Genomic DNA, 16,101 nt, shown 5'->3' with positions numbered 1-16,101 from the left:
CATTAAACTGTTTGGAAATTCTACACGTTAACATGCGCGCCAAACGATCTCAAATCCAATTGGTTGAAAATTCAAGATGACCTTCATATGGATGGTTACGCGATTGACTCTAAGAGATGGCTGCGCAAGAGCAGATCTTATTTTTTTAAGCACCATGTTTTCTACGACGGTGCTGCAGAGTGCAGTTCGGCTGGCAAGTGGCATTTCAAAATGAAAATGGCGCCGGAGGTGAGGTGGCCCGCGATTGTTGTCTGCATCATTGCAATCGGACTATCAGCTGTTCTCGCTCAGAATCCACACAAGAAATTCGAGTACAAGTACTCGTTCAAGCCTCCTTATCTCGCCCAAAAGGACGGGAGCGTGCCTTTCTGGGAATACGGCGGAAGTAAGTTGTCTTCGATCTTTTCATTCGTCTCCTAACCCATCAACCAATCTTGTCTCCCGTTCAACCCGCGCTCCCAGTCTCCTACCGTATGGATTTCGTTTGTTGCCGAATATTTATTGCAATACTATTTGCGCCCTGTCGAAAATCACCTTAATCGGTCCTCCAACCTCTCAGCCAGCCTCTTATACACTGATCTTTCCCTCATCTTCGACCATCGCATTCTAATCGGAATTTATTGCTTTCCAGATGCGATCGCGAGTGCCGAAAACGTCAGAATTGCTCCGTCCTTACGGAGCCAAAAAGGTAAGAATTACGTGGAATAGATTAAACTTCAGGAGTATCGAAAAATATCATTATCAAAGGTTGTATTGACTTTCTCCGGAGTTAATGAAATTAATAGGAAAAAATTTCTTTACGTATTGTCACAATCGTGTCCTTTCATAAGATAAACTAAGTTTCCATTAGAAATTCAAATCTGTTCTTATGATAATGTACAAACTTAGTCGCTTAGTATTCTCTCTTCTTTCTTGAACGATTTACAAACATCTCAGTTCAAATCTATCAGCGTACTGTATCTAACCTTAATTTCTAATTGTTTGATCTTGAATAACAGGAGCCATATGGACAAAACAGCCGACAAACTTCGACTGGTGGGAAGTTAACATTGTCTTCCGCGTCACTGGCCGTGGGAGAATTGGTGCAGATGGTTTAGCATTTTGGTACACGACGTCCAAAGGCTCTTACGACGGGACAGTTTTTGGTAGTTCGGATCAGTGGAATGGACTCGGAATATTCTTCGATTCCTTCGACAATGATAATAAGCATAACAACCCTTACATCATGGCTGTTCTCAATGATGGAACGAAACAATTCGATCATGCAAAGTAAGGGAGCCAATTCTTTCTCTAATTCCCCTTTTGCTAGTTATCAGAGTTTTGTGATTAATTTATTCTGCACCTTCTAATTGCAGCGATGGAACAACTCAGCTTTTGGCTGGTTGTCTGCGGGATTTTCGTAACAAACCGTTTCCAACCCGAGCGAAAATTGAGTACTACCAGAACACATTAACGGTGAGTTTCTTCATTCAGGCGCTCGATCGTGTTACCTTATATTTGAATGAAAATATTTCCACCAATAGCTTAACGCTACAAATATATCTTCTCGATAATGTGTTCAAAGGTGCTCTTCCACAATGGAATGACAAACAATGATCAAGATTTCGAGATGTGTCTGCGTGCGGAGAATGTGCAACTACCGAAAAATGGTTACTTTGGAGTATCTGCAGCCACTGGTGAATATTTTTGCTCACAATCGGAGAGTGTAGTTTTTGAAAAGTTTTCAGAATCCCTGAAGAACGTCTGATTCTCTATTTTAGGTGGGCTGGCCGACGATCACGACGTCTTGCACTTCTTGACCACATCTCTACATACTACAAGCCAAACGGTGAGCGACGGTGGGCGCAAAATATCGACTGAAGAGGAGATCAAGCTTGGCCAGGAGTATCAGGACTATCAGAAAAAACTAGAACAGCAAAAAGAAGACTATCGTAGGTAAAAAATCTGCCCGCTTTTCTAAACCATTATCATCACTTGACTATGTACTGTCGATTGTTTGACACACTAAATTATTTGCGCAGACAACACCCCGACGAACAGCCTGCGAAGGAAGAGTTCGATGAATGGTTCGAAACTGATAATCAGCGAGAGCTGCGTCAAATATTTTCCGGACAGAGCCAGATGTTCGACGCGCTGAGAGAACTAAACAGAAAACTAGACGAAGTAGTCGGCAGGCAAGAACGAACCCTTAGCCTGATAGCACAAGTCCAAGTGGGCGGTGAGTATTAAATTTGACAACATATCGCTTTAAATCAAGCGCCACTATTTCTGGCAGCTGAAAAGTTACGAAACAAATTTTTTTCGTCGAGATTTGATAGAAGGAAATTCCTGTTTACTTGGACATTTGTCGCCGAGTGCGAATTGCAAACTAGAGTTTGTATAAAATTTTTATTTTTTGAATGCAAACTGCGTGTATGGCATGATAACTTTGTTAAGTAATGAAGCATTTCAGTAGGGATCAATCGCACGTAGAATTTTTATTCTACACTGAGTCTTGCCTTTCAGGCGTCCAAGGTGCTGCCGGCGGGCAACCTGGTCAACCGATTCAATTAATCGACACTATAAGACGGCCCGAAGTCGACGCAGTGCTAAACAATCAGAACGCCATCCTTAACACAGCCAGAGAGATAAAATCTTTCGTCGGCGAAGTTCATTCCAAAGCTGACACTATCTTGAACAATCAAGCTCGCGGTCCTACGGCTCAGGTACGCCGCAATTTCTCGGTTTTCAGGTCTCGCAAATTCTATGATTTGTCTAGCTTTAGTTTGACTTCGGTATAACGTTCTCCAGGTTCAGCCAATCGGCTACGATTACCAGGCGCTTATATCCGAAATGAAAGACGGATTGAACAGGGTCAAAAGAGACATAGAACACGCTAATGTTAAGTTGGATGCCGGTAATAAGGATTGTCGAACAGGAAATTGTCTCACCACTTCCATGTTCTTGGTCTTCCTCGCGGTACAGATGGTCATTTTATTAGGATACAATATATACAGGTAAGCGAGTTCGAATTGTTTGGTCGAAAGTTATAATTATAATGATTAATTCTTTACTTTAATGTGTAACGTGGACTGGTTGTGGTAAATTTACGTTTCTGTTCATCACCTGCTCTCGTTAATTCTTTCTACTTCTGTATTTTTTGGTTCTTTATCTTGCAGGGACAGTAAAGAAGCACAAGCAAAGAAGTTTTATTAACTCGGAGCAAATCGGACAACTTGAAATATTCTCTGCTCGATTAATTTGTAATTATAATTACATAAAACTCATGTCTATAAATTAAATATCATCATCCAGTAATAATAAGATGTCATCTCTCTAGGCAAGCAGTTAATTTTTTTTAATTATTTTTTTTTTCTTCCGTGTTTGTGTTTGTATTTCGAATCAGCTATTATTGAACAAATATAGGTACATAATAATTTACACGTCGCAAACGTATAACTAATTAATATTACATGTATAGTACATAATATATTTACAAATTATGTGTGAACAATGTTTCGAATGAAAGAGGCTGCGAGAGTTACGACGTCGATTCTTCAGCGACAACTTCCTGATCGCGTCACGTGAAATAAACGCACGTAAAACTTTTTTGGTACTTTTCATTCTCTCGATTTCCATCTCTCTATCACACTCAGAAAAAAATCGGATCATTCGAAAACATAAACATACATATTATTGAACTATGAAAATGTTATTATTTATACATAAATATACATATACTATACGTTACTTACAGGGAAAAAAGAATTGTAACTGTTGAATAAAAAAGAATGAAGGAAACGAAAAAAATTACCGCTGCACCATATCTTCTTCTTACTTGAAACTTTTAAAAGAGGCGGCGGTGTGTTTACATGCATTTGAATTACAGATATTCGTTAGTACTTTTCTTTTTTCCCTTTACTTATCGCTTACGCATTTCTCTAAGCGAGATAATTCGGGTCACCGTCGTAAAAACGTTGAAAGACATTCCAAAGACATACAGAATCTAAGTGTCCGAGAAAAATGCTCGAAAAATTTATAAATGAGCTGTATAATAATTATTCTCGAATGAGACTAACAAGAAAACTAGAAACAAGTGAAAATTAGATTGAAATAAATTTGTATGTCACCGAGAAGCAACGATTTTGTGGCAAAGATGTGACGGTTCATAAATTATAATCATTTAACGTGTTGCAAATATAACGGCGATAGCGTACAAAGATATCAATAATTCTTCGTTACGGAGAAATACTAATACTAATAATCATAGTAATATTGATAAAATGATTATGTCTGTTAACTTATATATACATAGATGAGGGAAGGTGATTTATAATGGTTGTATTTTTTTCTTTTTAATCTAGGTGCTGATTTTTCTCTCTTGCAATATACGTCAAGAGAAAGTAATTTAAAAAGTGTTTAAAGGATGAAGCTTGGCGTGTTTCTGTTCGAAAAAATTTTCCTTTTCTTCACGAACAATCAAATGTCTTTCATTATAATTGTAATATTGATTTTGTATGTCCGGATGAAAAATGTTTATATGAATTTATTAAAAATAAATAATGAGGTAAAAAAAAATACAAAAACAGGTGTAATGGTCGCTTTCATTTTTCGAGAGAATTGAACGGCAGGTAAGAGCAGATTTTCCCTGTAAATCGAGTTGCCTTTCGGGCTTCGTTCAGGCGCAACGCACGCCACATTACGAAAATCAATTTTGTGTGAAACTTAATTTGTCATACGATAAAATTCAGTTCGTTTTCGTCGAAATCGGGTTTATTATCATATATTTCAATTGTTTCTTTACGAAAATCATTTATAATACATTCAACGTAAATAAATAAATAAATATAAATATCCATAATGGTATAACAAAGAACTGATTTTCGTGTCTTTTATACGCGCGTATAAGCAATAATAATATCAATAACTTAATTTTATGATTATGTCTAGATATGCGAATTAGTCTGCGTGTATTTATATTACGCGTTTTAAATGCAAATTATTCATATTGTGTATATTAAAACGATATAATTAGTGTATAATACTTGTATATCATTTGTCTAAAGTTTAAAATGGAAGACATGGGTTGCGATTTGTATCAGAATCATGATTGCGTGTATTACTCACGTACTTATTAATAACGCGCACTATACGTGAATGAAACGAATCGAATAACGCACTTGCGTATCCGAAAATATGGCTCAATTCGGAAGGTAATATTCCCTCGGGATGTAATCTTGTTTCGGACTGTTCGAATCTAGCCCGAGCAGCTCGCCCATGAAGGCGATGTAAGTTATCGCCAATCTCAGCGTTTCAATTCTGGACAGTCGTTTTTCGTAGGCGAATGTTGGCACCTGAAATAGTTGTAAAAAGTCAGACCAAAAGTTGTAAAAAAATGTACCGTATCTTTACCACTTCTTGTTATTTGTTTGTCGCTTTGCTGCTTCGCAAAACGAAGAATAAAATACTCCCGTACGCACCTTCCTCCGCAGCTTGTCGAATGCCTCGTTCAAATTAAACATTCTACGCCTTTCGCGGATGTTCGCAGCCCTTCTCTGAGAAACCGTCGCCACTCTGCGCCGCGGCTTCTTCGTCGTTGAGGATGGAAGATTTGGGGAGCGGCCGTTTGGAGTGTATCGGCTAAAATTCGTTGTAACAATTTTTCGATAGTGATTAAATTTCGATCATTTAACCCTTTCAGTCACATAGTTTTACACTCAATATTTTCGCCTGAATTTTGTTACTCGAGGGTTTTTGAAGTCGCTGATCACCAATCTGAAGTCAGAATTTGATCATTTCTAAATCCAAGATGGCGGATGTGAAATCGAAAAAACTATCAAAAGTCGCCGATTCTAGCAGAAACTTGTTACTCAGGGGTTTACGTGTCATACGAAGTAACAAAGATCGTTCGAAGTTGTAAATAAACTGGCATGAGGCTAGGGTATGGAATTTTTTTAGGTGGAACGATGCGCATCCCACTGTGACTGAAAGGGTTGAGGAGGAGGTATAAAAATGACTAGTTCGTTAAAAATTTATTTTTATATAATAGTGGCAAATATTCACAAGTATCAGGGTAGAGGAGACTATAGACGGGTCCTAGTTGTCACAACGTCCATATCTCCGCCGCTAGATATCGGAACGAACGGCACTGTAGATTCAATGTTTGAAATAAATAAATGTTGTTAAGTAAAATATCGCATTATATACTGCTTTGCAGTGATTAAAAAATTTTAATTGGTCCTGGTAAGTAATTAATATAATAAGAAATACATATCTTCAAACTATGTCTTTTCTTATCTTCTTGGCTGCAGTTGGATATTTCGCAATAAGATAATCGGAAAAGTGCTTCTTGTCGCTTTCATTTGATTTGGTATATGTTTTTGTTATTCGAATAACGGGTCAGCAAAATATGCACATTTTTAAACAAAATCGCTCATTGCGGTAAGTTGTCATACGTTGACAATAATTTCACACAACTTGCCCCATTTTGACTTTTCCGTGGTTTTCTGAGTCCGGGTCAAGTTTTTCGGGATTTTCCGCGTTTTCGGAGAGTAGGTCAAGGGTTTCGTGGTTTCCAGGAAAAAATGCAATAAAGAAAAGAATTTTTGCTGAAAAATATATATCGATACCCCGAGTTTCTTGCATCTAAATAAAATCCGAACAACAAAGGTGCAAAAAAAACAACTGTTCATAATTTTTTACCAATTTTCGTCATTTAAAATACTTGGGACGATTTTTTTTTTTTGATCATTCGAACAACCTTATTCGAACTTGCTTCGGAACATTCACGAATTTTCTCTAGGTGCGCAAAGGATGCATCTACATTGCCTCATACCTGAATTAAATAAAATTTTATTCTAAATAATTCTATAAATCAGAGAGTAACATTATGACAACTAGGACTCGTCTCCCCTAATTTATAATACCTCTGGTGAAGTAGGGCACATGGCTGCCTGTAGAGACTGTGCTCATTTATGTGAGGGTGTTGCGGAGGCGGCGGCGGATAAAGCATCGTGCTTTCCCAGACAGGGTAGCTTCCCAAATCGGTTCCCGGGTACTGAGGCATTTCAGGTGTAATAACCTGCGATGAAATTTAAGGCGATCAGGTGCCTGCAGTCCGCTTAAGGGGGTATTCTAGTCTAGAGGCCCGAATTTCGAGCATTTTTTGACGGTGAATAAAATAAAAGCTATTGATATTTTTACCATCCATTTTTTCATCATTTATTTATTTATATATTAAGAGCACACAAAATGAATTTAAAAACAAAAAAATAAATTTTCATGGAATTATGCGTCCTTGAAGTGGAAGGGGAAAACAAAAGGCAGTATCCTCGTCGCCACGATTTCTACCCTTGTGGTCATCAGAAAAAAAAAAAAAATATATTATTAATCTACATAAATGCAGCTATCGTACTAACCAAAAAAAAGTCGAAAAAAAATTTTTTTTGCCAAATTACGGCTGTCCGAAAAAAATAATACGTTTTTTTTGACTTTTTTGGACGTTTCTGAATTTTTTAAAAATAGTAAAAATTATTATTTCGTTATAATAATGGTTCGTGCGATAGAGACATGTATTGAGAAGATTCTCACCAAATTTCAAGTAAATCGGTTCAATAGAACTTGAGAAATCATGTCAACCGTTTTGAAAAATGTAGTTTTGAGAAAAACGCGTTTAAAGTATTCGTTCCAGCCGAGCCAGTATTGAAGACGTGTCACTAAAATAGCTATATCTCTGAAAATAATTGAAATTTTGACTTGTCCTTTCAAGGACACATTCTTAAAAGGTTAAGCTTTGAAAATATAAAAAAAAAAAAAATCGATTTTTTCAAATTTCTACACTAGAATACCCCCTTAATTCGATTTACACATGGATCAAGCCGTGGCAAGTCGACGCCTTGCGTCGCGGCGCCGATCAATGACAGAATTCGCACGTTCGTCGGAAAAAATTGAAACTCGAAAACTGGTTGTCATATAATTTCCCACCTTATTTCACTCACTGAATAGGTATTTGGTTTCAATTTCATAAATTGATCGATTTCAGCTTTCCATAGTATTAAATTACCTCTAATTCGATTTCCGTGGTTTCTCCGTGTTAAATTGACAAGATATTACAAGAAAATCGTTGTATATATCGGTTCCCGCAGCTTTGGCGAAAAAATGGCAAAAAATAACGGAAATACCCGCTCAGTGTACCAACTATCATCCTATATCGATAATAAAATATACTCACTGGTGGTTGATTCCCGTTAATTTCCCACAAAGAATCGGGATAGCTCATATTTGGATGAGCTGCCAAGTTTTTTGCACAAAACGATTCGCGAGACGAAAACCCGAAGTTCAGCCAGCTGTATAAAGCGTCAATATTCGTGAATTTTACTGCGTTGTTTAAAAAAATTGTAAATAAAATGTCACCGCTTCTCACTGAATTTCAATGGAACTGGGTAAATACACACCGAGTAAAATTTGCAAAAAACCCGTCTCCTCGTTATTTAATTTTTGATCCGCAATTTTGGCGAGTTAGAAAATGACCGATGATTTTTGGACCCAAGATCAGAGATCGCCTCTTATAGCACAGATTGAACCGCCCTTTCTGACTGGATACCATCGCTCTGTCCGGGCTCTTCGAGGAGGGATGATTTCCACCCCTTTATTTTCCCCGGAATTCCCGGACCAGCGATTCGTCGAGGGTCGGGAAAATTGGAGCCACTATTCGCGGACTCGGGTGATGATCGCCCCTTGGGCTGTGCCGACTCCTCCCCTTCGCCACATGCCGCAATTCTTGCCCAGAATCTGCGTGAAGCAAATTTTCACCGCCATGGAAAATTTCGCAATTCATGCGCACTGGACGATCCGACTTGTCCTTCGTGAATTGTATTGTTTTATACTTATTATCTTTTAATTTTAGGACTATTCGCGTCCTCGCGAATTCCTTGAATTAATACAATTTTCGCGATGCCTGCGATTATACAGACCAAGTTTTCAAGGGTATTCATGCAGGATATTTATATACAATGGCAGTAATAGACAAGTCGATGGAATACTTTTTACTTTGTATTTATGTGTGTGTGTGTGTGTATTTCTTTTCAACGATGACACAGAGAATGTATATTGAAGAGATAACTCAGACGTTAAAAACAATTTTCAAGCGAGGAATAATGGACGGAATTATTTTATTTTCAATCAGTTTCAAAGAAACCCCTGAAGCTTGAATGTTTTTCTCCTCGTTATTATATTAAAGATTTTTTTAACAACAGCTCATTTCATTGAAGAAGTTAAAAATCGTCCGAAGAACGTTTAAAATTTTTTGACAACACTGTAAGCTTTTCGGATTAGAAAAAAAAATTTTCTAATGTGTTTTGAACTTAAAACAAAACGATACTGATAACGAAGATAATTTTATAAAATATTTTTACATCATCCCCTTACGGCGATGATTTGTGCATAGATATTCTTCTGCAAAGTATATTGTTATCAATGCCTGAATGCAAGCAGTGTAAGCGATCAGTTATTACATAACAGGGGTTGGAGACGTGTGACAGATTTTAATAAATCTAGAATTAATTAAATAGATATTAGTTTTGGCTTATTCACTCCACTTGGCGGCGAAGCCTGAATAGAAGGGGAGTCGCGGAGTTGAGTCCGTAAATATTGCTGTATCTTATACGTACATGACATATCTATATATATGTCCGTGTAAAATCGGATCAGACTCTGCAGTTTTGGGGTGCATATATTTCGTAATATCTTCTAATATGTTTGTACCTAACTGCAGTAGAACCCTGTGCCGTCAAAATATATGTTTCCTGTCCAAAAAGTCATCTGTCATTTATACGGGAAAATTATTTTACGTGTCACGTCAAATTAACAACGTCGTCAATTGAGAAAAACATTTTCTCCTTTTTCCAACTTCTATGAAGAGAAAAGAAAAAATTGGGCATACTAATTATCAGGAGAATAATACTCGAGAGGTAAAAGAAATTTGACATTTTTTAGGGATGCCCGGAATAAGTGTGTCGAAAATTTGTTTCTTGCAGATTCGCAGAGTTTCTAGAAATTCGTGGAAATGATTTTAAGTAAAGGAAGATAAAAGAATTTGTATGTTGGTTGCATCATGCATGTAGGTGGGTTGAACCAATTTATTATTTCTATCTCTAAATATACGGTATCTGCACATTTCCACACTCTGTTCGTGATTTTTGCGTGTTACAATTTTTCGTACTTATATTTAAATTTCGTGACTCGAACGTTTTCCATAAACATGATGATCGCGTTTGTGAGAAGAATGGGATTAGAGATGAGGGCGTGAAATAACCGCTTGCATTATGACACGAAGGGTGTTTGCGAATTTCCGTAACCAAGTGTTGGCTGCAGGGGGATTAGAGCGAAGCTAATTGCGCCCCTTCCACTCGGGGAATCCCCTCATTGTTCGTTTCATCCTTCCATATTATCCACCTAATTTCGGCGGGAGTTATTAGACGGGGATAAACTCAATCGCAGCGCACGTGTTCGCGGCGATTTACGATTTCAGATAAGTCCGAGATTTTCTCCCCATTTCTAAAATTATCCCTTTCATTATACACCTACTGCGGACGCCAAACTGAAATTTCGGTTTCGCGGATTTGAATATTGTCCGTTGATTGCGGAGTTCTAAATCAGCGAACCAGCGAACCAAAATGGAAAAGTCCGTTTAATTATCCGAGCCTGCAGCCTCTGCCGTACTGTTTCAAACTCATAACTGCAAGCTGACACCTCGGGATCGATACCATGCGTATGGTCTGGCGCCTGGTAAACCTGCACGAGCATCGCTTCGCTGACTAGACTTCGCGTGAAATAGGGAGTTTGCAAAAGAAACCTGTCTGCTGGAAGACATTCGTAAATAATTACACACCCCGTGCGGAGACGAGATTGAAGTTATTAACGTTATCGTAACGAAACATTGGGAAAATAGTAATTATTTTTTAATTTTTTACAATGACGTTTAAGGAACGCAGATTTCAAAATATGCCCATGTTTTGTTTTACTACGGTTTTACAGAATTTCAAGCAATTCAAAAATCGCAAAGTAACGGTTTTTCATCAGCATGAATCGTTACGATAACGTCACTAACTTCAATATGGTGAGCAGAGTACAATGATCGGATAAAAGAAAAGGGTGTAAAAACTGACACGTTTGTTTTCACTGCGTCGAACGAGAACAGCGATTTTTGCTTTCTGACTCGTTATTGTTATTTTTTTTATTGTTGCGTGTTTTCCGTTTAATTACATTCTTTTTTTGAGAATCGAGATGAAAATTAATAAAAACACATTCTGATTATGATTTATAGATAATCTTATAATTGGTATCAATCTTTTTTTTGTCTTTTGTAAAAGATATTCTAATTACAATATAATATAGTTATGTATAATATATAGACCTATATGTATAGTATATCACTTATCGATGTTATGCTATTGTTTCTTGTACAGAATAATTACATTATTATTTGAGGATAAAATAATAATAATAATTACAATTTTAATTTCTTTATTTCTAATAGTTTTGTTTCATATATATAGAGGTATATAGCTTATTGTAATTGTTTATATTTATAATTTATATATATATATATATATATATACCTATACGTAACTTATAAGGAACTTGAAACAACTTATTTTTTCACTGTAACCAAGTCACGCAAAGTGCCAATAATATTCTTTATCATTGACTCTGAATATACTAATAAAATAAATAAATGTACATTATAATTCAATTAGTTGAATTGAAATTATAATTCACAAAGGATATTTAAATCGGTAGAAAGCAGATAACGTTAAACAGACATAGAGAAAGAGAGAGAGACAGAGAATGAAAGAATGAAAACAGACATAAATATGAATACCTAATAAGTTTTGCGCACAATATCCACGCGTTTGAGCGATCTGCAAATAGCGCGTTTGTCAATAATGCTTAATCGGTATATATATAATATTGATCGATGAGTTCAGCGATGCGTAAATGTTGTAGGAAGTTGAGGCAATATAAAATCACGCGCGCCTTGTAGGTACATAGGTATTTGCGTATTTAAAAATTGACATTCAATTTGATATAAGATCCTTCGGAGGCTGGAAACTTTCGCAATAATGAATTATAGGCAAGACGACAAGTGCGAATGAAAAAGGGAAAGAAAAGAGAGTAGATACCCGACCTGGCTCACTCGTTGAACGCTCTAAAGATCGTTTTCGTTTCTGTAGAGAGCTCTGTGTTAGCTCCACGTTATGTCGTAGCCAGCCCAGTTGGCGTTCGGTGCCAAATGCACTCTTCTGCCACGGTAGAAGAACGTGACAACACCGCGATAGCTCGTGCGAGGTACACCGCTCTGAAAGAATATTAGGATGAAATTGTGAGGAACAGAAACAAGAGTGGACCAGTAGTTTTTGCGAATTCGAGGGAAGACACTCACCCGAAAATCGTCCATCAGGCCGAGCATTTTTGCTGTATTTTTATACGCCTGACGAGTGTGGTACGGGATCCTCACCGGGCTAGATTTTGGTAACGTGTCACTTTTCAGTTCCGAATAGTTTACCACTCTCGACTGATACACTTCGTTCACAAAGGCCATGTCATAATTATCCTTCGGAGACGAAAATTGTTGTTTGGTTAAAGAGGTTTAGCAATGAGTTGATATGAGGGAAAGGGATTACTCACTTTTAATAAATAGGTTAAATTCATCTTGGTGAAAGGCACAAATACGTCGTTTAACTTAATGAATTTCAGATGCTTTTCGTAGAACAGCCCGCTGAAAAATAAATCGCAAGATTCAAAACTCGTTGCTGGAGTTATAAATTTCCTCCAGATCTATTTGCTGGAAAATATTAACTCTACCCACTTGCTAACTCCGATTTTTCCAAACGTTCGCGTCCTGGATAGTTCGGGTCGAATACAAGCCCTGTCTTTTCTTTGCTCTGGTTTTCGAATCCAGTCATCCCAGTATCTGGAATTAATTTATTGAAAATAACAGTGGATGGAAGAGTATCGAGATTTTATGTTTTGGAAAAAGAATGAGGCAGTTTCGTTATTCCAAATTCATCGTATATGAGACTGTAATTAAACTCACGATTTTGGCCATTTTGGTCCTAACTCCATCCAAATGTCTTTAGTGAGCATCCAACCAAGGCCGGGAAAGAAATCTGTCCGATACAATAAGTGATGACCACTATCGTCAACCAGTTCAGATTTTCCATTGTCGTTCCAGGCAGAAATGCACCAAAGAGAATTGTCTTTGACGAGCAGAGGGTAAGTGCCCAGAAAGTACTCGAAAAAGTCTGGAGCTACATCTAGATCGTCTGAAATAAAAGTGGATAACCCGCATCCATGAGATTCAGAGTAAACTTGTTTTGATAGAAACGAAATTTCGCTGCATCCAGATTCTTCTTCTTACCTTCAACGATGATCGCGGTCTCAAATCCGAACTCTAAGAAGACTTGATTTAATGCCCAGCCGTAGTGTCGAGCTATCTTGAAATAGCCTTTGAATTTTTTCTCTTTTGGAGGAATGTCTATGTCCGATTGGTCTGGTTGCTTAAAAGACGAAGGAGTTTGATTCAAGTACATTATCGAATATTCGGGATGGCTGAAGTTTGAGATGGGTAATAAACCAGCTTACTCTTATGTGCGTCAGTTGTTCTCCATAGCTTTGAATCACATTCGTAGTCGGTTCGTGTTCGCAGTCCTGGCTGACAATGATCGGAAATTGTTCGGCGCTTGGCCTCAGTCTGATCAGCTGATCGAGACATCTCTTCACAGTAACTCTGTTGCATGAAAATACTAGAACTGCAATCACGGGTTCCTCATTTGTCAGTGATTTTTCTGGTGCAACATGCTGAGCTTCGTCTACCTGCTGAATAGTGAATATAATGTCGTTTGAAAACTAGGAAATGAAGGGTGAAGAGGGGAAACAGCTATATTTCATCTCTCGTTGAAAATGATATAGCGATACCATTATTATTGCATTAAAGAGTACTTTCCGAAAATACCACTGTTGGATGAGAAATTCAGTGTTACACCTCGAAAAACCTGCCAGTAGAATCGATACCGAATGTACTCTTACGGAAAAGGAAACATTCATTTCCATTTTTCTTGATATCAGAATGAGTGGACTATAGCGGTTTTTCCCCTGGACCCTTCAAATGTCTTACGCCAAAAAACTCACTATTTTCAAATCCTCTTCGGCGGCTTCTAGTTTGTCTCGTTCGGCATTTTGCGCCTCTTCTGCATTCTTCACGACAGTAGACTCCGCGTTCTCTGCTTCGTCTGAAAATCACGAACGTCAATAAATCGATGGAGCTTCAATTGACCGTAATAATTCCAATTCAAAATGAGGCTTACTCTGATCCTGTAATTTACCACGAAGATGTTGAATGAGTTTTTTATTCTCCGCAAATTGTTCTTTCACTCTTTCTTCGATATCACGAATTTTTGCTGCGATGTTGCCCTGTAATTTTGGAGTTGGGAATAATTTTTAGTCATCAATATCAGGGGTGTATTTCCAGAGTTTCATTATCAATTCGTGCACGGAATCAACACTTGATATTCACCTTATTTTGTTCTTTGCCGATTGGACGATCAAGAAATAGAAAGTAAGTTATGACACCCCATACGCAGAGAGATGCGAATATGAAGCTGATTGATTTTTTCCGCATGGCACCACCGAACGTCACCTCATCTGCAAATGTATTTCATTAACACATTATATATGTATATGTATAATTTGTGATGATGGATGTACCACTGTCGAGATATCAAAAGGTTATCAATTCTGTGATTAACTGTGACAAAAAAATCGAATGGAGGATAATGTGAATGTTAAATATTTCCATGTTCATAGAGCATTATCATTCATTATCAGACTACATTCGGTTTGTGATGTTTATTCCCATTCAGTGATAAGAACTTATCCAATGCAGATACTCATCTCAAGCTTGTGAAATTATGACATAAAATATCATTCCTCCGGAAATTGTTAGGCTCGATTAAAATTTTGTTACGATCGATTTCACGTTTAGCAAATTTGCACACAATATCAGGTAAAAAATGCTCTCTGTCAAAAAGAATTTTTTAACTGTGTCCGGACAATTGTTATTGCTTATTACCTTTGGTGTTTACGTTTCAGATGTTTTTTCTTTTCAAATTTTTCTATCGGAGTAGCAGAAATTAAGGGACGAGTGACTTTCCAAAACTTTGAGGAAAATTCGTAATAGCGAAACCACGTCTACAGATACGTTATCCGAGGACAGCTTTTTGACGGCTTAGTGCCACGTTTATCTTCTCGACAAATGATTATTATTTGTACAAGTGCTAGGTAAACTAACCAATACATAGACTGGAATGAAGTCAAGATATATTTACCGTATTTCTGTATTCAGCTGACATTAATCGGCATTTAATACTGTCACAATATAAGCCAGTAATAATTATCCTAATAACGATTAATCTTCACATTATTTATCCCGTTTTTGTTCAGACACGACTGATGAAGTACGTAACGCGTGTCGACGACGGCAGGCTGCAGCTTTGCTTAGCGAAATGTCAGGTTCTGTCATTACAGCATGTTGTCATTCGATGCTATGATTGCTCTCTCTTCTTCGCTTTGACTTCATTAGCCTCACTGACAAGCTCGAAGCTATGCAAAATACTTATTCGACTTTTTCCTCCCCAATTCGAGGCGAGAGATTAAGTTTGCTTAGTTTTTTTACCAGTAGTTTATTTTTCTTTCTCCTGCCTCCCGCCCCGCACCGACTCGACCGTGAACGATCAGTTTGTGTGGAAGTTTATTTGCCCTTGTATGTGCATAATAAATGATTCGTTACTTGGTCACTGGACATTGAGAACCGGATTATTCAGCATGAATGCAATGAGGGGAGAAATTGCCGACGGCAATTACTGATACAGGGTCTGTGAGTGCATATATGGTGCATATGGTGCGTTAAGTTTAGCGAAGTGTGTTAGCCTATGCATGCATAACACACAAGCAGAGGTTCAGCGCATGCACAAGTATCGAACACCGAGTTACGACTTTTGATTATCTACGACCAGGCTGAAGTTATCGAGAGAGCTCAGCTCAGTCGGCCAAGAAGAGTGACTC

At 37.6% G+C, this 16,101-nt stretch overlaps 3 protein-coding genes across 5 annotated transcripts; 1 reads left to right on the top strand and 2 right to left on the bottom strand.

The window, feature by feature from the left end:
- Positions 1-72: 72 nt before the first annotated feature.
- LOC124179810 (protein ERGIC-53) lies at positions 73-3,588 on the top strand. Its single transcript, XM_046564572.1, has 10 exons — positions 73-385; positions 632-688; positions 999-1,269; positions 1,356-1,455; positions 1,565-1,676; positions 1,761-1,935; positions 2,022-2,218; positions 2,506-2,705; positions 2,791-2,996; positions 3,159-3,588. Exons 1-10 carry the CDS (start codon positions 88-90, stop codon positions 3,193-3,195), a joined length of 1,653 nt encoding a protein of 550 aa, XP_046420528.1. The 5' UTR covers positions 73-87; the 3' UTR covers positions 3,196-3,588.
- Positions 3,589-4,602: 1,014 nt separating this feature from the next.
- Positions 4,603-8,558, bottom strand: LOC124179811 (protein Fer3). The gene is made up of 4 exons (XM_046564573.1): positions 8,210-8,558; positions 6,906-7,060; positions 5,460-5,619; positions 4,603-5,333 (listed from the first exon to the last, which is right to left on the bottom strand). The coding sequence occupies exons 1-4, from the start codon at positions 8,255-8,257 to the stop codon at positions 5,181-5,183; spliced, it is 516 nt and encodes a 171-aa protein (XP_046420529.1). The 5' UTR covers positions 8,258-8,558; the 3' UTR covers positions 4,603-5,180.
- A 2,608-nt stretch (positions 8,559-11,166) lies between these two features.
- Positions 11,167-16,020, bottom strand: LOC124181628 (alpha-1,3-mannosyl-glycoprotein 2-beta-N-acetylglucosaminyltransferase). Of its 3 annotated transcripts, none has more exons than XM_046568357.1 (11): positions 15,366-16,020; positions 14,555-14,682; positions 14,346-14,451; positions 14,170-14,270; positions 13,624-13,854; positions 13,400-13,538; positions 13,076-13,304; positions 12,848-12,952; positions 12,667-12,757; positions 12,422-12,592; positions 11,167-12,337 (listed from the first exon to the last, which is right to left on the bottom strand). In XM_046568357.1, the coding sequence occupies exons 2-11, from the start codon at positions 14,657-14,659 to the stop codon at positions 12,224-12,226; spliced, it is 1,392 nt and encodes a 463-aa protein (XP_046424313.1). In that variant the 5' UTR covers positions 14,660-14,682; positions 15,366-16,020; the 3' UTR covers positions 11,167-12,223. The 3 variants fall into 3 exon arrangements, with proteins under 3 accessions (XP_046424313.1, XP_046424311.1, XP_046424312.1); XM_046568355.1 differs by having other exon boundaries at positions 11,168-12,337; positions 13,624-13,857; positions 15,366-16,007; XM_046568356.1 differs by lacking the exon at positions 15,366-16,020 and adding an exon at positions 15,110-15,248 and having other exon boundaries at positions 11,168-12,337; positions 13,624-13,857.
- Positions 16,021-16,101: the final 81 nt, after the last annotated feature.

This window comes from Neodiprion fabricii, chromosome 4 (assembly GCF_021155785.1).
Source record: "Neodiprion fabricii isolate iyNeoFabr1 chromosome 4, iyNeoFabr1.1, whole genome shotgun sequence".
NCBI classification, from domain to species: domain Eukaryota; kingdom Metazoa; phylum Arthropoda; class Insecta; order Hymenoptera; family Diprionidae; genus Neodiprion; species Neodiprion fabricii.
This window is presented reverse-complemented; position numbering and strand designations above follow the sequence as displayed.